This window comes from Triturus cristatus, chromosome 11, assembly GCF_964204655.1.
Source record: "Triturus cristatus chromosome 11, aTriCri1.1, whole genome shotgun sequence".
NCBI classification, from domain to species: domain Eukaryota; kingdom Metazoa; phylum Chordata; class Amphibia; order Caudata; family Salamandridae; genus Triturus; species Triturus cristatus.
The window spans coordinates 877434332-877456860 of NC_140594.1; the positions used below are offsets into that span (position 1 = coordinate 877434332).

At 46.9% G+C, this 22529-nt stretch overlaps 1 protein-coding gene across 2 annotated transcripts; it reads left to right on the forward strand.

The window, feature by feature from the left end:
• Window positions 1–824: 824 nt before the first annotated feature.
• SHOX2 (SHOX homeobox 2) lies at window positions 825–20334 on the forward strand. Of its 2 annotated transcripts, none has more exons than XM_085634745.1 (5): window positions 825–1302; window positions 5586–5794; window positions 10963–11020; window positions 12536–12624; window positions 17865–20334. In XM_085634745.1, exons 1-5 carry the CDS (start codon window positions 1077–1079, stop codon window positions 18156–18158), a joined length of 876 nt encoding a protein of 291 aa, XP_085490871.1. In that variant the 5' UTR covers window positions 825–1076; the 3' UTR covers window positions 18159–20334. The 2 variants fall into 2 exon arrangements, with proteins under 2 accessions (XP_085490871.1, XP_085490872.1); XM_085634746.1 differs by having other exon boundaries at window positions 17901–20334.
• The last annotated feature ends 2195 nt before the right edge of the window (window positions 20335–22529 follow it).

Below are 22529 nucleotides of genomic sequence, written 5' to 3' on the forward strand. Positions count from 1 at the left end.
CATCCCTCGTTGGTTATTATGGTTAGTAGTTAGGTGAGGTCTCTGCCTTTTCTTTCCTTCTCTGGTTATTATGGTTAATAGTGAAGTAGGGACTTGGGAGGTCTCTTCATTTCCATTCCTCATTGGTTATTTTGGTTAGTAGTTAGGTGAGGTCTCTGCCTTTTTTTTCCTTCTCTGGTTATTATGGTTAATAGTGAAGTGGGGAGGTATCTGCGTTTCTATTCCACAGTGGGTGTTATTTGTAATAGTGGAGTGAGGAGCTCTCTACATCTCTCTGTCCTATCTGGATATTATGGTTAGCAGTGAGTTGAGGAGATCTCTGACTGCTCTTTCCTCGGTGGGTATTATGGTTAGCAGTGAGGTAATGCTGTTTGTGCTTTCCCTTCCCTCTCTGTTAGAGCCAGGGGTGGGGAGGCTGCTGCCGCTCCGGTTCGGCCTGTGCACTGATGCCAGAGGTCGGGGTGAGTTGATTCTGCGGTTCCCTGCAGTCTGGAAGTTGTTGCTGAGGTCGGAGCCGCTTTGCTGCACTCCTCGTCTGCTCCGGACACTGCTGTGACAAAGGTGGAGGTGAGGTCTCCCCCGGCTCTTTCCTCGTCTCCACTCGTCAGCTAGCGCCTGGTCCCTCCCCCTGCAGACCCCTCCCCGCTCACTGGTGCACCTCCATCCCGAACAGGGCGCACCCCCACCCCTAATTAGATGAATCCGTCCGCCTTGTCAGTCGAGAGGGTGGCCAATGGCAGCGTGACCCGGGCTGGCAGGGAGGCTGCGGGGCGAGGGAGGGTGTGCCGGCGGCGCGGGGATGCTCCGCGGGAGAGGGGCTTCGCCACACTTCCAAGGGGAGGCAATGTGCTGGGAGCAAGGGGCCGGCTCTGCAAAGTATAAATAGTGCCGGCGGAGCAGCACGTCCCTGGCAGAGCGCGCCTCCACGGTGGGATGACTGTCCAGAGCTGACGCCTGATCGCAGGACCGTGCCTGGAGCCCTGAGCCTCGCCCCGTGGGTGTGCTTCCTGGAGGGAAGCGGGCGCAGCAGCAGCCGAAACCTCCTCAGCATCACCCGCGCGGCAGCGGCCCGGGCTATGGAGGAGCTGACCGCCTTTGTGTCCAAGTCTTTCGACCAGAAGGTGAAAGAGAAGAAGGAGGCGATCACCTACCGGGAAGTGCTGGAGAGTGGCCCGGCCCGAGGGGAGGACGGGGCCCGGGGACCTGGAGCCGGCGGAGTGGGAGGAGGTGGGACGCGCTCCCCTTCACTGGAACTCGACCTCACCATCGAGAGGTGCCGGGACTCCCCGAAACTCACCGACGGTAACTACCGACCCATCACTTTATAGCACATCCTCATCCAGCCTGGGACCAACCGGGTACCACCGGCCAGCAGTCACCCTCGGACCAGCTGGTGCCCCAGGGCATGCCCGCCCCACGTGCTCCGCAGGGGCACAGTCTATTTCTGCCTGGCAGACTGCACCTTCCGACCAGGCACACAGCCCCGCTTATGCCCCACCGGGCGCTGATGCCCCACGGCCACCCCTGTAGCCCTCACAAGTGTAGATAAGTAGCAGGGATGTCTTCCAAGGGCTGGGCTGGTGAGAGAGCAGGGCTGACCCCTCTGAAGGGCAGCTGCACGCGCCGCTATTCAGAGGACATTAACAGATACATATGTCAATATGCGCTTACCCTCTGTGAGTAGACACAACTTTTACTTTGTGAAACGCTTTAAATCATTGAATATTTCAAACAACTTTATATGACTTATTAGTATATAGTATCTCTTTATCTCCACTTAAAGTAAGTTATTTATTGTATGTATGGGATATGATTTGTTTCATTGATATTAATATATTTCTCATATTTATTGATCTATTTATGTAATAGCCTTTCTTATTATAGTAATGGGTCTATATTTGACATATTCATTCTGGTAAAAGATTGTCTATACATTTCCTCATGTTAAGCTTTCCGTCAGTGCTAAACTCACTCAGTAAACACACTATTATAACCATATCAATAATCACATTAATACGACTGATAAATACGTGTCTTAAACATTATATTAATAGCAAAAGTCACAATAATAGAGCTTTAAACATAATAATGCATGTAATAAGAATCGGTTTAATATAGCTCTTAATATTATAAACTTATGGTTTCGAAGCACTGCTAAATAGCACGTGTTATTATTAGCCAATGTGATGGTAATGGCCATTAGAGCGGAAAATATTGAACTTTGGGCCCGCCCCCCTCCTCTTTCGCCCCAGCTGCAAACTGCACCTTTCAAGTCGCTTTTCCAAAGTTTTTTCAATTAATTGTGGTTGAGACCTTCTAATAATCAAAGCGGCGCCCCGAACTCACCCAGCTCTCAAAGTTTGATTGCCGTATTTACTTTCTGCGCCCATTAATTTATTTCTGGTGCAAATGTGGTGCCCTTTGTCACAGAGTGACACCAGCCTGCAGGACGGGCGCATCTACGTGGGGTTGTAACTGCGTGGTACGGCCGGCTCACGTCACGCTTTGGCCCTGCAGAGTGCGGCACACATGCGTGGGACGGGAACCCTGCCTGCCACTCTTATGTCAGCCTAATGTTTCTATGGGGTCCCCACATACAGTGCTAACATTCATACAATGGAACTTAATGTATAGTGCTGTGAAGTCTGGGCCGCTGCAGGTGACTCACAACACACTCCTGCCCTGCAGTGTCCCGTGCTGTTGTGGGGGTCCTGCCAGTCACCTTTGTGTGATCCTAACGTTTCCATGGGGTCCCCAAATTCAGTGATAACTTGATTGCAATAGAACTGAATGTGTAGTGCTTTGAAGTCTGGAGCCGCTGCAGGTGACTCACACCACACTCCGGCCCTGCAGTGTCCCGTGCTGCTGTGGGGGCCCTGCCTGTCACTCGTATCATCGTATGTCAACCTAATGTTTCCATTGGGTCCCCACATACATTGCTAACATTCACACAATGGAACTGAATGTGTAGTGCTGTGAAGTCCGGGCCGCTGCAGCCGACTCACACCACACTCCGGCCCTGCAGTGTCTCGTGCTGTTGTGGGGGTCCTGCCTGTCACCCTGTGTCAGTGTAGTGTTAACAGGGGGTCCCGACATGACGTGATGCTATTCAACAGAAGCAAGATGCTGTACAGACATCTTTGGGCCGTGCCGCCACACGTCGGCCTCCAGTGTCCGACGCCGGCAGTCGAGGCATACGCCATAAGACGTGAACCCTGCCCCCTCAATGTTTCCAAGGCTCCCGGCAGACCCTGAAGTTTCATGTATACATTCATATGGGTGCGAAGTCTAGACTCCTTTCGGTTCATGTGGGGACGATGACAAGCTCCAGAATTCCGCCTTAAAACAGAATTACATTCTGAATTTTTACGAAAACTGTGAACTCGCGAAGGATGGGCTGGAACGCAGTGCACGACCCCTACCCGCCTGAGCTGGACTGGTCTCGGGGGCACTCGGGGGGTGGTCCATGAAGCGCGCGATCCCTTCTAAAACTCGGCTTCATGTTCTTCTGTAAATACCAGCGAACGGACTGGCACGTGGCGTGGGCAGGGCTATTGACAGCCCTGGGTGCATAATGCCACTTGACCAGTTACAAATGGTTTCTGCAGGATCTTCTATGAGTTTTTCGGTTGCAGTGTATTGAATTGAATCTGCCCAATGCAGGAATCCTCAAAAGAATGGGGGGTTCAGTGGTTAGACGCCCCAGAAGTACCAATGAATTTAGTAACCACAATGCAACATCAATAACAATTTCCAAACGTGCAGTTGGAATTGACTTTATTTTCTTTGGCCGAGAAGTTTAGTGGGGTATCGAAAACCCGAATGCTATCAAACTTAATTTGGCAGAAAACATTTACAATTTGTCACCGGGGGGTTCAAACTCGATTCGGCGACACTAGACCCTGTGCCCTGGCAGTCAGCCTCGCCGCAAGCTGCACTTAGTTGCTCAATTTACAACTTTGAGGTCGTGTTTGCAGCGCTCGGATGCCCTCCGGCCTGTTGTGGCGCTACCTGACACAACAGACCGCGAGTCGTTTGCCTCTTCAAACAGGGCCCGGGCTGACATTTGAATGTCCGCGGCTCCCGGTGCGCAGCGGATGTCGGCTCTCTCACAGCCTGTTTATTTTAGGTTCAAGTTCAAACAATATCTCTCCGGTCGAATCTCATTTGCAAGAGTGAAACAGAAATTGTTTCATAAACAAATGGGGGCCGGAGGAGGTCATGGCGGGTTTAAACCGCAAATCTCAGCTGCAACAACAAAACGTTCAAGTGCAAGTTGCTGACATGGATGGGATAAATAAAAAAAAAAAAAAAGCTCAGAACAGGGAAAACGTAATTTTAAAATAGCTAAATAAACTGGCTATTGTGCAGAGAGAGATTATTAACACTATATTTACATTTCGTATACTAGCAATTAACAAGTGTTACTGCGATCAAACTGAGTTGCTCTTATGTTATCGTCATGGGAAGGATGAAGGTAGAGCTGATCGGCCTCATTTCATCATGTGGCCGGAAGGTCACGAACCATCCCAAAAGCGATGGCTTACCCTGATAATCAATTCTACCGGTGCCTCCCGTGCAAGCAGCACGCGCTGTGCACCCCGTGTGCATGCAATGAAAGTGTACGCAGCGGGAAGGGTTTAAATGAAGGATCCGCTGTTTGAGTGACGTGAGCCTGTTGCATTGAGGTAGGGGCTCTCGGGGGCACCTGCAGGTGGTTGGTGGCCGCTAAGCGGACTCCGGCCGGGAGATAAAGATGTATTTGCCGCAGGTCCCGTGTGCTGCCTCCCCTCCGGCCACCGAGGCTGTACCAGCCAGGGAGGCCCCAGGACCTTGCTGAGATGCGGGGCGCACATGAGCCCCCTCCCAGCGGGCATCATTAGCCCGGGACAGTGCCGAGGGGGCTGTGAAACGGAGCTGCCCGCCTCGCGTCATGTTTCAGCCTAAGCTCTCCATGTGTTTTGTAGATATTAAATATTTAGTCAATGGTGGAGGGCTCGAAGCACTGACTGCGGCCTGATCCGCAAGCCAGAATGAGAAATACGCGCTTATTTGCATATTATTCCCTGGAATATGATCTGTGATGTTCAGAGACCGAATGTATGCACGTCATAAAGAACTATAAATAGACACTTACATATGGGAAGCCCTGTAGTGTGACTGTACTCTCCGTGCATTGACCAGACCCAGAACAGGCACTTGTTCCAGGGTGTAACTTTGACATCTTAACTAGACTCCTCTTTGGCGCCTGTAAAATAGCTTAGCGGGTTGAGTGCGCGCTGCTAGAGCTGCGTGTGAGCTGTACATTGGAATTACTGCGAGATTGCATGATGATACAACCTGTACCCAGTATTCCACCAGATTATATTTTTTGTATCTAAACTTCCATGTACAAGGCGTCGGCAGAAAGCGCTATGTAAATATCATATGGTTGTTTCTTTACACACCAGAGGGGTGGGCTGAGGCCAGGCGTGTGGGGAGGGGAAGGGGCTGTATTCCAGTCCAGGCCCCCTAGGGTGATGCATGCTGCTGCGCGGTGCTGTGCGCTCTGCCTGGCAACACGTCTCACTGTGTGATCCCTGCAGTCTCTCCAGACCTCAAGGAGCGCAAGGAGGACCTCAAGGCGCTGGAGGACGAGGGACAGACCAAGATCAAGCAGCGGAGGAGCCGCACCAACTTCACCCTGGAGCAGCTGAACGAGCTGGAGCGGCTCTTCGACGAGACGCACTACCCGGACGCCTTCATGCGCGAGGAGCTGAGCCAGCGGCTGGGGCTGTCCGAGGCCCGGGTGCAGGTACTGAGCGCGGGGACAGCGAGGGTGGTCGGCCCCACACTCTCCATCTGACTGTGGCTCACACCCCAAGTGCCAATCTCGCACTAGTGTCACCCACCCCTTCCCTGGACTTGCACTGCTGTACGTCAGCTCTGACCAGTACCCTCTGCCTACCTCCACTTCATTCTCCCAACTGAGACCTTCAGCTACCAACCCACGTCATCACCGCACACCAACACTCCAGCTACAAATGCACAACCGCTATCCACACTCACAGCCGCCCGCATCACTGCAGAGGCCGCATCACCCAATCACCAGCCAACATCCCATCTCCCAATCACCTACTCACATTCAATCTCACAAAAAACTACAAACATCCGATCCAATCATCTACCAACACTTCATCTCACAATCATCTACCAACATCCCATCTCCCAATCACTTACCGACATTCAATTTCACAAACAACTACCAACATCTGATCTCACAATCACCACCAACGTCCCATTTCGCAATCACTTATCAATATTCAATCTCACAATCACCAAGCAACACCCCATCTCCCAATCGCTAACAAACATCCCTTTTCCCGATCACCTACCGGCATTCAATCTCACAAAGAACTACCAACATTCCATCCCACCTGCCAACATCCTATCCCACAATCACCTACCGACATTCAATCTCACAAGCTCCAATCAAAATCCCATTTCACCTGCCAGCATCCCATCTCACAATCACCTATTGACATTCAATCTCACAAACACCAATCAACATCCAATCTCACCTGCCAACATCCCATGTCACAATCACCTACCAACATTCAATCTCTCAATCACCTACCAATACTCCGTCCCACAATCGCCAGCAATTTCCCATCTCACAATCACTTACCAAAATCCCATCCCACCAATCACCTACCAACATCCCAACTGACCATCACCTACCAACATTCAGTCACCCAATCACCTACCAACATTCAGACTCACAATTACCTACCGACATCTCATCTCACAATCACCTACCAACATTCAATCTCTCAATCACCTACGAATATTTTGTCTCACAATTACCATTAATATAACATGTCCCAATCAATTACCAACACCTCATCCCACCAATCAACTACCAACATCCCAACTCACCATCACCTACCAACATTAAGTTTACAATCACCTACCAACCAAATTCACAATCACAAAATGTGTATGCTAGCAAGCCACCCCATTAAACCATATCAGCAGCCCCTATAATATGCCACAACTATTCAACTCACTACACAACTGACAACACAGCTCACACAAATAATCCATCTGCTAACAGTCCACCCCACAAACACTAACAATAACATACCAGCACGCCATCTCAAAACTTCGCTACCCACAGCTATTTCTGATTTTTTACAAACATCTAATAGCAACCACATACAAACACCCATCCCAGAATTCCATACTACCAATGCACACCACTGTCACAAAACGACAACCCGCCTCACAATGTCATGTAGACAAGCGATGCGACAAAAACACACTGCGTTCCACGATCGGTTTTAAAAGCACCGCTTTCCACCTCATCACACGAACTAACGGTCTAACCAAACCCTTTAACCTTCTGCCTCACGACCATAACCCATATTCCTGCCTCACACGTCCATACCATCACTACTTGTTAGAACGTCATTCGAAACCCTGTCTCCCAAGTTTTTCCCGCCAATTCTCCTCACGCGTCAGTCAGTCACGTGCTGTATCGTGCAATGTGTCTAGTTATCTGACTCCTGCAGTTTATGTCACGACCTCCGAGGGCGGCTCCTTTTACAACTGTCTGTCCCAGCTCCCCCCAGAGCCCCACCCACCGTTTCCCGTCATGCATTAGCCGACCAGGATGCAAACTGCCCCAAACCCTCAGAGATCACCCCGTGCCCCCTGAGGAAATTCTGTTTTCTGTGATTGAAGTAAAAAGCTTTATTTTTAAACGGTAACACTGGCTCCGTTCTTAACTGTGTCTTTTTAGGGGGATATCAGTTTAGGTTAATTTAGTCAAATAATTGCACACTTGGCAAAGTAGTCTAATTGTGACGTAGTGCGCGGGTTTAGCACGAAGAACGCACGTTGCCGTCTTCACCTTACTTCTGCAAAGCTTTCAGCTACCTGTTTTGTTTCTCAGTTTGAAATGTAGCATTATCATCCCACACATGGGAGATCTTTATGAATAATATTTTAATACTATAGCTACGGACCCTGGTTATTTAAATATGTTGACATTATAAATGCAGTAACGATAGCTCGGTATGAACCACAGCTGGCTTATTCTGTTAAAACGTTAGTCTCTACGCAGAATAAATTCTACTTAGTTTTAAAGGTGACGCGATGGCTTGTGTCAGTGGACAAACAAACTACTTTAAATAACTCTCACTGTGTATGACTAGACAGTACTTTGTGTCACTCTACTGATGTGTGGAGTAATATTGTATTTTTACCGAAGTTTAAATCCTATATTTTTGATTTCTTCTAATTTTTAGTAGTCGTAAACAGACCGACATTTTAAATATCTGCATTAATACGTGTGCAAAATCTGTTTTGCTAAATAATTCTATTATTATGTATAGACTGATTACTGATGGTCGAGAGTATGCTTTTAAATCAGGCAGTTATAATGCATAGAGTAATTGTAGTTTTAAATGACCACCTGCCACGAGTATCTTTTGATGTAACGCTGTTACTGAGGTTGTAGAGACTGTACTTTTGATTAATCATTAGTGTGTAGCGATAAACAATCGTTTAAATAAATGTTAACGTGTCTAGTGTGCTTTTTTCAAATAACTATAAGTGTGCGTAAACAGTCTAATTTGAATAACTCTATTAATGTGTTTAAACAGGCATTACTTTTAAAGAACCCTGTTACTGAGTATAGTAAGCTCTATTTATATATGACTCTATTAGTGTATATAGAGAGAAACCATACTTCTAAACACCACTTCTATTGGGTGTAAACAAAATCTACGTGAAAATGACTTTCTTAATGCGTATAGAGAATTATAAAAAAAACTTTAGGTTGAGCAGACAAACTATTTTGTCACCGACTGAGTTATTCATTATAAATATCCTTTAATAATAATCGTATTGCAGTGTAAATGTCGACAATCCACCACTAGATATGGACACACCACACTGTGAAATAATTATTTTAGTGTGCAACAGCTGATTGTTCCTTTAAATAACAATGTTAGTTGTTATAAATAGGCCATACATTTATTAATCCTCGCAGTAAGGGTAGATCGACTGTACTTTATACATTGCTGTTAGTGTATGCGTTAGCTTCCATAATTCAAAGTACTTCTATTTCTGTGCATAAACAGATTACCTTTTCATTACATTCTCCTGTGTATACAGACCATATCTTTCATAATTGAAACGCTAAGCGCCTTTCGGTGTATATCAGTTGGCTGTACATTTAAATAAATCTATTAGTGTGTAAGAAATGCTCAACAATTAAACGGACCGCCCAGCCTGTGCGCACGGTCTGAAATGTGCAGTGTTCTGCAGGGTTACCTCCAGGCCAGCGTGTGTGGAATCAGGTCGAATCCCCCAGTGTAGCGCCTGATTTATTTATGAACGCGCGTGTTTTACAAGCGCTATGCTCCCGGGGCCGCCAGCTGCCGGTGACCCCGAGGAAGACGCAGCGGGCCCCGCACATCTGCAGCTGCCCCGGAGAGATACGCTCTCAGCGCCTGAATAGATCGCCATCTGCACCAAGCGGGCCTCGGTTCCCAGGGGGGACCCCCAGCCTGGTAACCCGATCGGGGCACCACCGGGGCCGGGCCTGCGGAGCACGGGGGACGGGGCTCACGCGAGCCCTGCTCCTGTCTGAGCCGAGAAGCAGAGCTTTAAAGGGGCTTTTATCGTTGCGAGATAGCGCTCTCCGGAGACGCGCTAATAGCCTCTGCTTTTAAGCACTAGGCTGGCAGTGGTATTACAAAAACGGTCTGTAATCTATATACCCAACCATCGGACGCTGATTGGTTAAAACATTGTCCCTCCACCAGTGCTGGGTGGCTTCGGACATAACTACCCGCTGGAGTAACACTAACCTTGATCCGGAGTACGGTGCAATCTCCGTAAAGCGCTTCAGCGCATCGTCAAGGGTAGTAAGCGCTATATACATGTAATTGCAGTACAGTAATCGTGTTATCTGGTGCTGGGTTATCGACAACACCATGTCCCTTTCTCTACACTGGTTTTAAAGGCGGTACTGTCCAGCCCGCACAATCAATTACAGTACAAACACTGCAGGCAAACTCTGCACTTTGCAGTCTGTGCAATAATGTCAAATACATAATTCATACACATCAAACTATTGATATATGACAAACCAGCGACGTTATTTCTAATCATAACCTGGGCACGCATAGCCCCTAAGTTCTCCGGTGTGCCGCTTCTGCGCGCTGTAAATAGCCGGTGTTTTTGTTGATTCCTGTTGTATCTGCGCGAGGTTGATTTAAAAATGCACATTAAAAAAAATTGAACATAGCGCCCCTGAAAAAAACAGATAGTAAATGCTTCACGACAACACCACGGTAACCAGGCACTAATAGCAGAGAGAAAGTTTGTGGGTAATCTAAGAATGGCGTGTACCGTTTTCCCTAAAAGTCCAGCAGTGCGCCTTTCCCGTCTTCTCCCAGCCCACCAGGCCGTGTTTTGAGTGGCTCAGTGAGATTAACATACTAATGACACAATTATTTCGCTGTCAGTCGCCCAGGGGGGCTCAGGGGGGCCGCACGCCCTGGCGGCGGCGCCTCTTTCTGGCAGTCTTTGCCGCCAAACACCGCGTGGAGGACGCTCCGGTGTGTCCTGCTCTTGTTGTCGGTGGATATAAAGCTAATTAATATTATAGGCTATTAATGAGCACGCGGGGCCAAGGCCCCGTGGCGCGAGCCTCTGAAGCCATTATCACAAGGCAGTATTGGATGTCAGAGAGTGGAGGGGGCCCCCGGGGAGCCGGTAATGTGGAAAGAGGAGACGAGGGTCTGGCGGGGCCATTTATACAGAACCGGGGCAGGCGGCACAGTGTGGTATCAGCAGCCGTCTGCACATCCGCTCTGCAGAAACCCGCGCCCAGACCCCAGGTTCAGGGAGCTATACCTCTGCGTGCGCGCTTTCCTAAACACTGTTTGTTTCCTCCTCCTGCTGCAGGTTTGGTTTCAGAACAGAAGAGCTAAATGCAGAAAGCAGGAAAACCAGCTACATAAGGGTACGTCCAAGTTGAGGGGCGCAATGTTGGGGGGAGGGGGGTGGGGCATTAGTGCACTTTCTAAGAAACTTACAGACCAGAGTCACCTCTCCGAATAAAAAAGGTAGCCGAAATGACGCAATTTGTTAGGAAATGAACTCATGATGTTATCAATATTATTTTAGCTGTGAGCTCCAATATAATATTATTGTGTGTCTTATAGTCTTTGCAGAAGTGCTCAATATATGCGTATTTCTCATGCAGCTGTTTTACATTCTTACCATTAAAGCAATATGTCTTTACGCTTTGCATTAACGCTTGACATGTTATATACTATCAACAATGCCCGAATATAGTTATATAACTTACATAAAACCCTATATTGTTTATCCCTGTTTCCTTCAATATTTACTTTCACGTACTTTATCTTCATATACCTTTGAAAATAATGGGTTCATAAAACCTTTATTCCAAAAACTTGATTTATAAAAGTACGTGTTGTTAATGCTATGCATAAAGCTATACGTTGGATGATAACATGGTTTTATACGACCTACGAAACACAATTTAATAGATTTAGTACAATCCCCAATGTTTTCTAATCTGCATATACATCTGACAGTATATCTTATTTGCATAGATGCACTACCTTATGTTTTTTTACTACACCATACTGTACTAGGAGTGCTTAAATCGCTATAGCAAAAACTTTAGATAAAGCACTAATTTTTACATCCGTCATTTAACTGACGTATTTCTATATATTTTCTTCTATATTTTATATACCTTGCATAACTGCACTGTTTTATATACCTGGATTTAAAGCAGTACATTACACACAGTGTGCGTAAAAGCACCACATTTGTAAATTCCTTACATAAAGCGCGGTATTTTATATACTTTATAATAGCAAAAATTGACAAACTTTGTATAAAGCACGGTGCTCATATACGTTAAAAGGAAGTACTTTCTTACATAGCATGCATACATGCTTTACATATTTTGCATAGAGAACTGCGTTGTATACTTTGAATAAGGCATTACATTACATATACGTTTACTTAAAAGCAATACGGCTTATATGATTCGCAAATAGGACTAAATTGGAAGCCATGCTTAAAATCTCTATTTTCCATGTACTTCGCATAAAATAAATACATTGAAAGTACTTTACAAAAGCAACCTTTTATGAAATTTAAATGACTATTTGTTATACTTTGCATAAAGCACTATAGTCTCAACAATTTGGAAAGAGTATTGTATGTCATGTATTTTGCTTAAAAGCAATTAATCGTGTACACTTTGCATAAATCGCCACGTTGCACATACTTTGCATGGACCAGTATATAGTGTATAATTTGTTCTGCCTTAAAAAAATCTACATTGTGTTCTCTTTGTTTGAAGGCGCTATATTGCCTGTGCTTTTAAGCACTATATTGTGCCCAACGTACTTCAAAGCGCTACATTTGAAACACTTTGCAAAAAAATTGTATATTGTTTGCATTTTGCATAAAAACGCTGTATTTCTTCTTGCAGGGGTCCTCATAGGAGCCGCCAGCCAGTTCGAAGCTTGCCGGGTAGCGCCATATGTCAACGTGGGCGCTCTGCGGATGCCGTTCCAGCAGGCGAGTGACAAACCTTTCTATAAGCGAGCAGGTGTCGCCGGCTCGTGCTTGGGGGCGGGCCCCGACCTGGCTTGCATGCGCCCCCTCCCTCTTAACCTCCCGACCTCCCCGCAGATGCAACGCCTGCTGACAATAACCCACCCCGCGGACCCGCTGGGGCCGCAGTCAGATCACTCACAGGTCCGCGGACCCTTCCCATTAGCGACACGAGGCGAGCAATTACAGGAGAGCGTCGCCTGGCGTCAGGCGGTCACACGTGGCGCTCGCCTGTGATCTGCACGCGCCCTCCGCGCATATACCCGGCGTGTAGGAGGACGTACACTCTCTCATTCCCCTGAGGAACACAGCAGATGAATATTTTTATATCTAACAGATTCTGAACAACAACAGAGTCTCCTTTAGCATGTATCTGTTTGTTTTATATTTTCTAATTCAATTACTAAATTTGCCATCCTTTGCTCCCCTGTAAAAACAACGTCCAACACTATTATGCTACAGCTGGTTCCACTGAAATTCTTAGCTGCATGTCAGAAAAAAATGAACATGCATATTAGCCATAGACCGATAATTTTAACATTGCATATAGTGTATCTAATTATATGAAACATAATAATCACTTTCCATTAAAAAAAACAGTTGCAGCAACATGGAAATGTGTATCGTAATTAGGATATAGAATTAAGGTCTAACATATCCCCCCCGGAAGACTAAAATCCTTAAAAGTGCAAGGTTTTTTGGGTGTGAACTTGTAACATGCATTTAAATAACCTTAGTTTCCTTCCAAAGCCGCATTGGATAGCACCCCCTGGAGCACAGTGTTTTCATAACACGCTTGGCACATGGCAACTTACATACATTTTGCTAACATGAATGGGTAAAACGCTGACGTATTGATTTCCCGTGGGTGTTGAAACTGTGAGAGAAAAGAAAGTGTAAAGTGAGAAAGGGAGCATTCATTTCATTTTTGTGGAAAGGTGGCCATTCAAGCTAAACATAATGGAAGAAAAGACGCATAATTTTAGGTGGTTCCTGAAAAAGATGTGAGAACACGTGGAATATTACACTTTGGAAACTGTTAGGTGTCTGGGCTGGAGTGCAGGCCAGTCATGCACAGGGCACCACAGACAGGCCGATTCTGGTTTCCTACATCTGAAGGGAAAGCCGGGGTTTGCGTTCTCCTGACTATTATACGAATCAGAGATTTCTCAAAAGAACCCTTCAGAATATGACCAGTCCCTTTTAATCTACCCTTGCACACACTGCGTCCAGGATCACACTTACAACACACGCCTCATACTCATCTCCCAAACTGCGACCAGCACTCCTGATCCCAGCCAATCCAGGCCCTTACACAACTTCCGCTTCACGCGCCCATACGTTCAGTGACACAGCATGGGGCGCGAGTCTGCGCCCCCCTACCCCACACTCATTCCTTCTCGATATACACATTCTTCTGCTCAAACACTCACCCATGCATTCACTCTTTCCCTGGAACGCACATTCTCCTGGTGAACGCTCCCTATTCGCTCACCAAATCATATGGGCATTACAATGCACGACAGTGCACACACAGCTCTCTCTTTTAACCCACTGGCCACCAGCACAAATTCCAATTTAAACATGTGCACACACACGCACACCATACGCACCGACTCTCATGCAAATGTCACACACGCTCTCATCCGTGACTTACTCCGGCCATATACACGCCACACACTGACGTATACTTACCAAGCCCCCTGCAGTCTCTTGTGTCACGGTTCGAGTGGGACAGAGCACAACAAAGGGCACCCTCATTGGCCAATCAGATGGCTAAATGTGGTCCCCATGTGCACATTGGGACAGTGCTCGTCAAGGTATGGGAGATTGCAAGCGCTTGTCCTTGCTAAAGGCAATATTTACGGTCATATCAGAGAAATCAACAGAAAAACCGGTCCAGCAGGCCACACAATAGGCCCACGAACAGCCAGAAAACGGGCCCACACACTGACCAGAAGACCGGCCCACCTGACACAGATTACCCTGCAGGTCAGCCCGAGCCCGACCTTGCCTCACACACTGTCATGAGCACCTCACTCCTTCGGCACAGCTCCTCCTCGACACAAACACCCCACGCAAGGCTTAACTCACACCCGCCTCCTTCGCATTAGCACCCTCCCCCATTATCAAATTACATTTTAAAACATCTGGGATCTTGACCCCCCACCCCATCCCCGCACTATACTATCATCGTATGCAGGACTTTAAGTGGGCCGGGCCTCACCGGTGCTGAGCACGGTAGTGTTTTTAACGGGGGCCTCCAAACGGGTCTCAATCGGGCTCTGTTTTGTGTCCTGGCACAGACGGTCCGTTTTTTTTCCGGACTGTAGTGACAGTAGGCACAGCGATGTGCGCATGCTCACACTGCTCACTTTTCACTAGTGGAGAAGTTATATCAGGACGTCATGCCAGGTGAGCGTTGTCGGCGAAGGGACATCATTTAAAGTGAGTCATTTTCTCTCTGGATTTCCCTTCTCTTTTTGGAACCCAGGAGCAGCAACATGGTCATGATGTCACCAGGGCTTTAAGTGGAAGCTTTTTCAATACTCTATGCAAGCCATAGTTGCAGCTTATTTATTTTATGCAACTAACAACCATTGACAAAGGCAACTAGTTCTGACTTGTAGGTATGATGTTACTTGTATCATATATCTGGATGCAATGACGGAAACAGCAAAATAAAAGTCGGGTGGCACACTATGCTAACCACAGATTTTTAGCTTAAAGTGTTTTTAGGCCACGCCCTTAATGACATTGGCCACGCCCCTTTGCGAGACCTCCAATTTTTTTCATCCCACTCAAAGCCCTGATCATATGTCTTGTCTGGAGGCGACTGCCCTCTTCCACGCTGTCGCGTGTGCTCTTTTATTAAGCGTCAGATCGGCTCATTTTATAGTATAGAATCGGATTCTTTCCACATTTTCTATTCCTAAATCAATTCCTACAACTTTCACCTTCCTTAGTCGACCCTATCTTTGAAAGCTTTGGGTGCTAATCCACCTCAAACTTTCTAAGGCGTAAACTCCGGCTACCTCATTTACTCCCCATGTTGTGACTTTCATAGCACGTCCCCCCTGTTCGCCACTTTGAAACCCGAAGGGTTATTTTATTTGTCCCTCCATTGTCTTGTGTGCCAGTACTGCGAAATGCAGACACACAACTATATCACTCGGTATTACTACACATTCTTACACCCTTAACTCCCGCCCTCTTCATGCACACCACTTGTCAACGTCATTTCCTTTTTTCGTCTCGCCTTGTAGAGGTAACCGCACCTGCACACAGCCCCACAAACACGCATGGATCCATACTTGGGCGAAAAACAAGTTCCCTATTCCGTGCAAGTTCTTCACCCGTAGGAACTTTCAGGTGGAAACGCTCATGGTTTCCACCATATGACTTTCCATCAAGCACAATTACTTTTTATTTTGCCTTCTTAGGGTAACTGCAACCAAACACAACACATTGATGCAAATTCCCAAGCACATGCATGCGTCCACTTATAGATGAAAAAAGATTCTACGTGTATTGCGAGTTCACTTTCCCTTTTATTGCACCATTTCCCTCCACACTTGGGCGTTTCTGCCTGTACTGCTCCCTGCTCGGATGCACCATCGTGAAACGGTCATTTTCAGTCACGAACCCCCCCCCCCCCCCCAGCGTTTAGCCCTCCGCGCAGTTGTGCACACACGTGTCTTACATAGATATTCTTTTTCCGCTTAGGGCAGCGAAGCCCCCCCCCCCCCCCTTAAATGCGCCCTCTCGGCACCTCACACCCTGACGTTTACTATGCTCAAAGAAACCTTTGCTTTACAGCACCTGAGTAAAATGAACCCATTCACAGAGGTCCCCATGTGAACATACACCTTGATTAACTTTCTCCTTTTCAAACACCCTAACGTCTGCACTTTTGTGCATTTATCTTCACGCCTTCCTCCACGAGACACCATCATACACACTCTCCTCAACTTCTGCACTCTCACTGCACCTGCACTCTCTTCTGGTCCTGTGCAGACCCTGGACGCGCGGCTCCCCTCCTTCTCGTGCCCGTATGTCACCAATACACCCACCCCCTCCCTCGAGCCCCATGACGAGGGAGGAATACACATTTACTATTTCGTTACCTGACGCACATTTATTTTTACATGTGGCTTTGCAATCATACTCGTAGTTTACTCTCCTTTCCAATAGACAAGCAGCATTCCATCCGTCGTGTATGCTTCACACAACTTGTCATTACAACACCCCGGGACCCCCCCCCCCCCCCACACACGACCCAAAACCCGGCCCCACCACCACTCCATGTACACTCCCTCCCTATGCACATCCTCCATTCACACATCATCGCGCCCTGCCACACCCTCACCCCATCACGCATAGCGCGTCTCAAACACGCCCCTTACTCTCTGGCCGCACCTTATTGTCCCTTATACAGTCTCAACTCCATAAGCTATCCTCACCTTTAAGCTCTCTCCATCCCTGCGCACTCTATAGCTACACATTCTCCACATTTGATGAGCACAGTAACCCTTCTGTCAACGAGCACCGGCTATCAAGGATGTCTTAGGTACAGTGACACAGGGGCATTAGCTCCCATGGGTGCGAGGTGCCCATTGCACCCCTTTTACGGGTGTTGTTTTACTCAGCCCTGCCAAGCACCACTTTTACGGCTGTTGTTTTACACAGCCCTGTCAAGTTTCCCAGCTCCAGGCGTGACCAGATGCTCCAGTCCAGGGTTTTTTTTTTCTTTGAGTTCGGGACTTGGATTCTTGGCAAGGTTTATTCCAATATGAAAGTAGAAATACAAGTCCCAGAATTCAAAGAAAAAACTTGGACTGGTGCGTGGAGCTGGGAAACTTGGCAGCTGTGTTTATTACCAGAGCATGGGGTGTTGGCCTATTTTCCTTAATGTATTAGGGCCCAATGGCAATTTTCCTACACCACAGGCTCTTTAAAAGAGCCTGTGGTGTAGGAAAATTGCCTAAAAAAAATTCTTAATGCACGTGCCCATCCTGTCCCATACATACACAGTTACCCTCATACTAACCCCCTTTTTCCTCATACCTATCCCGCATGTCACTTCCGCATCCACTCGTGCATGCACCTGTTTCATTGTGCCCATTCTCGCTCCCTTCTCCTGGCATCCCCTGGTGTTAATGCTTTTCTCCTTTTTGTCTTGTCTCCTCGTGGTATGCCTTTAGGATAGTCATTGCAACGTGCCGCCCTTCTCCTTTCAGGTTCAGGCACAGCTACAGTTGGACAGCGCAGTGGCGCACGCGCACCACCACCTCCACCCACACCTGGCGGCGCACGCGCCCTACATGATGTTCCCCGGGCCTCCCTTCGGCCTCCCATTGGCCACGCTGGCGGCAGAGACTGCGTCAGCGGCTTCAGTGGTGGCAGCGGCCGCGGCAGCCAAGACCACGAGCAAGAACTCGAGCATCGCAGACCTGAGGCTCAAGGCCAAGAAGCACGCGGCCGCACTAGGACTGTGACTAGCACCGGAAGGGCCCCGCGCCGTTGCAACGTACTTCCGGTACCCATACCTGTAAGCCGGAGCTGGGCTGCTGCCCGTAGAGAGACGGGAGCAAACGAGAGTCGGCCTGGAGAGACCAAGGAAAGGGCATACGCACAGCTAGCTGAAGAGATTCTCTGCATACAGGGGCCTTATAGGTTACCTAGGGGCGGATATTCATCATTTGCCCCGAACATGTGATCATCAATGCCAAGGTACTGTGCCTAAGCCATGTGTCAATGGCCACCCTTCCCTAGTCCATGTTAAAGACATTTTTCGGCAACTATCCACAACAGACACACTCCAAGCACTTTATGGAGAAATGTGCATCTAATCACGAGAATTTGTGCTCAGCTGGCACATCATTGGCCAGCAGCACTCAACCATCCCCTTCACATAGGGCCCATTAAACACCGACGGCCATCAGGTCAATCTGCTAAACTACCTACAAGTACATGTGTCAACGTTCATCCTACATGAAAAGTAGACTTGGCCCCTTGTTCAGTACAGTAAACACTACAGTAAACTTGCGCGTCCAGGATAACCCGCTAGGGGGTGGTGCTCATCTCATAAAGGGCACCCGTGATAACCCAGGAACAACGCGCCCAACTATAAAGGCACCCGCAGCAATATTTACCCAACAACAAGCACTTCCATAGCAACCAGTGGGACAATGTTAACCCATGGGAAACAATTCATCAGGGTTCATCTATTAGCACGCAATGGTAATCCAGAGAACTCGTTCTTCATTCACGGATGGCGCCATTGGCAACCTCTGAGCCTACTTTCACCCGACAACCGAGCACACAGTAACCCTTTGCCTGTGACAACAGTGTAACAACACGTGTGTCTGTATCCACCAACACTTGGCTAAAGTGGTCTATCCAGGCGAAAATATGTCGGACGAGAAAACAGTGAGAAATTGGAAAGAAACACAAGGTATGCATACTGGCAAAACAAATAAAAACTCTCGAGAAAAAAAGGGTATTACAACAAATCTAAGGGGAAAAAATGAATGGAAGTTAGTTTTTATATTAGAAAAGTAACTGCGAATTGCGTATATAGGAACAAAATACCCTGATTATTAAGTAAATACAGACAAGCAGCTGGGAAGTTCACCGGTTTTGAAACTCTACCTTTTCTGCAAAGTCCATTTTACTACGAACAACTTGACAAGCGAGGCAGGCCCTCCCTTTTCCTTGACTCGGATTATCGAGTATCCCCCCAGCGCTCCTAGGAAGAGATAGACATTTTCTGGGAGAATTTATAAATGACAATAGACATAACGCCCCGAACGGCAGACTTCGGGCCCGCATGTACTTTCATTTCACATGTGACGCCACTTGAATCACTTGCACTCTGTCCTCATCTGTTTGGGGAAAATTTCACCGATCAAATGTTTTCTGTTGAGTTTGGAGGAGACACGAGAGGTGGCATCTGTGACCGGCAGCGAAGGGTTCCCACGCACTGCACCGTGGCTGCTTTCCATTTTCAGACCCCAGGAGGGGACGCAGCCGAGACGAGTGCGTTTAATCTCTCCTACCTCTAGCGCACCGAGTGCACCCTCAAACCCAGTAACGAGGGCACAGCCCCATCTATAGGTACTTTGTACATGTACAATATGTGAATACACCAAACAAAGTTTATTTTGGCTAAATCGCAGACTGTTAATGGCCCTGTTGATTGTCAGCATTCGCGTTTGGTTTGAGAAAGGGGGCCTGTCCACCGGCTTTGTGATTTATTTTAAATAATATAGATATTTAATGTCGGGGATGGTCCTGAAGTCAATATTTTATATATCCCTATTTCTTATCGATGTAAAATGCATTCAAAAAGCTCTACACTGAATGAAGCGTGGACGGGCTGTGTAACTATTTGTTCTCCATGAAAACAAATTATTTATATTTACTGTACGTTTTTTTTCTATTGCGATTTTAAGTTATTTTAAAACACAAACGATACTGTTGTTGCATTGCATTTGTCGTACAATATATTTTGGTTCACTCTGGACTGATTCGCATTTATTAAACGCTGACATTTAGTGACCTGCCTATATTGTTCTCTACAGGCCATCCATGCATATGTTTTTTTTTTTACATTTTCTAGGTACAGCTGGTTTATGTTCACTTTCCTTTAAAAATAACAGGAATTCTGTCGGGTCAGCAATGTTTTTCTATTGAGCTGTAGTTAAGCGCGTGTTTAATTTCACTGCATTTGCGACGAACACGACGCTGACAAAGGCACCGATTTGCAGGTCAATTTGAAATGCAGAATTTATGTAAATGTCACAGTTATGCTCGTGCACTAGTTACATTTCTTCTGATGAAAAACACATAGGCGGTGGTTCCTGCTTTGTTCTCGGATGATGGCGTGTCTTCCCTGGCAACATGGCAGGCCCCATCAATATTCACCGCTGTTACAAAGTCCTGTTATTAAATCTCTTTCATCCCTGGTGTCGAGCTTTTACACAGAGGAGTCAAGGGTTTTATGTTTTAATACGGATAATAGCGTAGAAGTAACGCACCAGCCCGCTAACTCTTCGCGCCTGGTATTCTGTTACCTGGATTGAAACTGCATGGCTTAGCTATTTCTGTGGCCGGCACTTAGATATATAGTTTGTCTTTTTTGTTTTGGGGGATTTATGTAATGGGAACTCGACCCGAAGGTATTGGCGTGCTTTACCCTGAGCACCAGTTAGACTACACAAGGCCACGTACATTTTTGGTAGGCACTGGGAGATGAAGTGATTTGCCCAGAATCACATGATGTTGAGGCGTCGAGGCTCGAACCCGGTTCCCCAGCTCCAAAGTCAGCAGCTCTGGCCTTTAGGCCACATCCTCTTACCTTGAGTGGGAGGGGGGAGGGAGGACTGGAGCAACGATGTGAACATTTAGGGGATTCGACTTTCCACATGGACACAAACATTGGAAATGACACAACAATATATGTGTGCTCTAGGGATGTTTTGCTTAAAGTATATATTTTTTTTATTGTGTGCACCGGTTTTGTTTTTTAAATGTGTTGGAGTTTGCGGGTCTGGGTGACCGTGCTCCTCTATTGTGCACACATAACCCCAAACACTCATTAGTCCTGCCTATAAATTCATATTTGCCTCTAGTTTTTGCAGCTATAGTCACATCTGTCTTCGATTCTGATTGTTTTCTCTTGTGTATCTCGGCGAGGTCGGCATGCCACCAACTTCAGAGAGCAGAGACAGGTGTCTGTCATGGTCCTAAGAGACAAACGAAGAGCCAAGCCATTGATAGACCAACAGTGTAAACCACACACAAGATGACAAGTAAAAAAAAAAATTGCAAGTTCAGTGAGAAGAGAAATATGCCCATTTTTTGTTGTATTCATGCTCCCGCTGTGCTGCAGCAGCTGTCATTCAGTCTGCAGCATGATGCTTGTTTGTGTTTTTGTTACACAGGTGCGTAATCGGGGGTTGGGATGTGATCTGGCTGGTCTGTAGCATCTCCTTTAATTGAGGCCTAGAGCTGTGTTAGAGCCAGACCTTTGACTTGAGCCAGACTCGCGCCTGCTTTGGCTCACCTGTTTATATGGGCGCACATCTTTTGAATCCAAATCTAATGCATTATCATTGGAGTCATTAACTCCATGGTCTATGATATGGCTCTTCTATGCAGCCTAACAAACTCTTGACAGACACAAGCTATTCTGTACATTTCTATACAGGCCCGGCTTTAACGCTGTGCGACAATGTTTGTTGGTGTCCCCCACGGGCGCTCCCAACAGACTCCCACACTACTACCCTTTAACAGTACCCCCTGAAGTCTCCATAACCACTCTCTCTCAGATGTATTTAATAGCGCCGCCTGTACCAGCGAAGGGTGTCAGAGCACTTTATATCACAAACACTACACATAGGCAATCACTAATAGGTGTGTGAATCAGTGTATAGGAAATGTTACATAATACAGAGGACTACAAGGTGTAGGAGTTGAATGTCATCCATACTGGTAGACAGTATAGTTTAAGAGTGCTTGGCTTGAGAAGCACAGACTTAGACATTAAATCATAACCGGATGTTTAGGGGTTACATTTAATAATAATAATGAGTTTTTAAAAAAACCGTAATGAACCCTTTTTGATACATTAGAATAATGAAAGATGACATAAAACATCATAATGCTCTAATCTATACCTAGCAGTTTGCAAGCAGCTCTTTGATGACAGTCATTAGCTCACTGTTCCATGTTAGGATTTTAACATCTACACTGCTATTTCCAAAGAATCTCTCTGACAAAAGCACTGACCTATTTAATCTATATGCATTTTGAGATCTGCATGGTACACATTCTTTGGAGCAGGCACATTAGCCCTCTGTGCT

Excerpts from the sequence above, each read along its gene's own strand:
- SHOX2 (XM_085634745.1), top strand. The coding sequence starts at position 1,077 with ATGGAGGAGCTGACCGCCTTTGTGTCCAAGTCTTTCGACCAGAAGGTG. Across the intron at positions 5,795-10,962 it reads TGTCCGAGGCCCGGGTGCAG|GTTTGGTTTCAGAACAGAAG; the intron begins GTACTGAGCGCG and ends CTCCTGCTGCAG. Across the intron at positions 11,021-12,535 it reads GGAAAACCAGCTACATAAGG|GGGTCCTCATAGGAGCCGCC; the intron begins GTACGTCCAAGT and ends TTCTTCTTGCAG.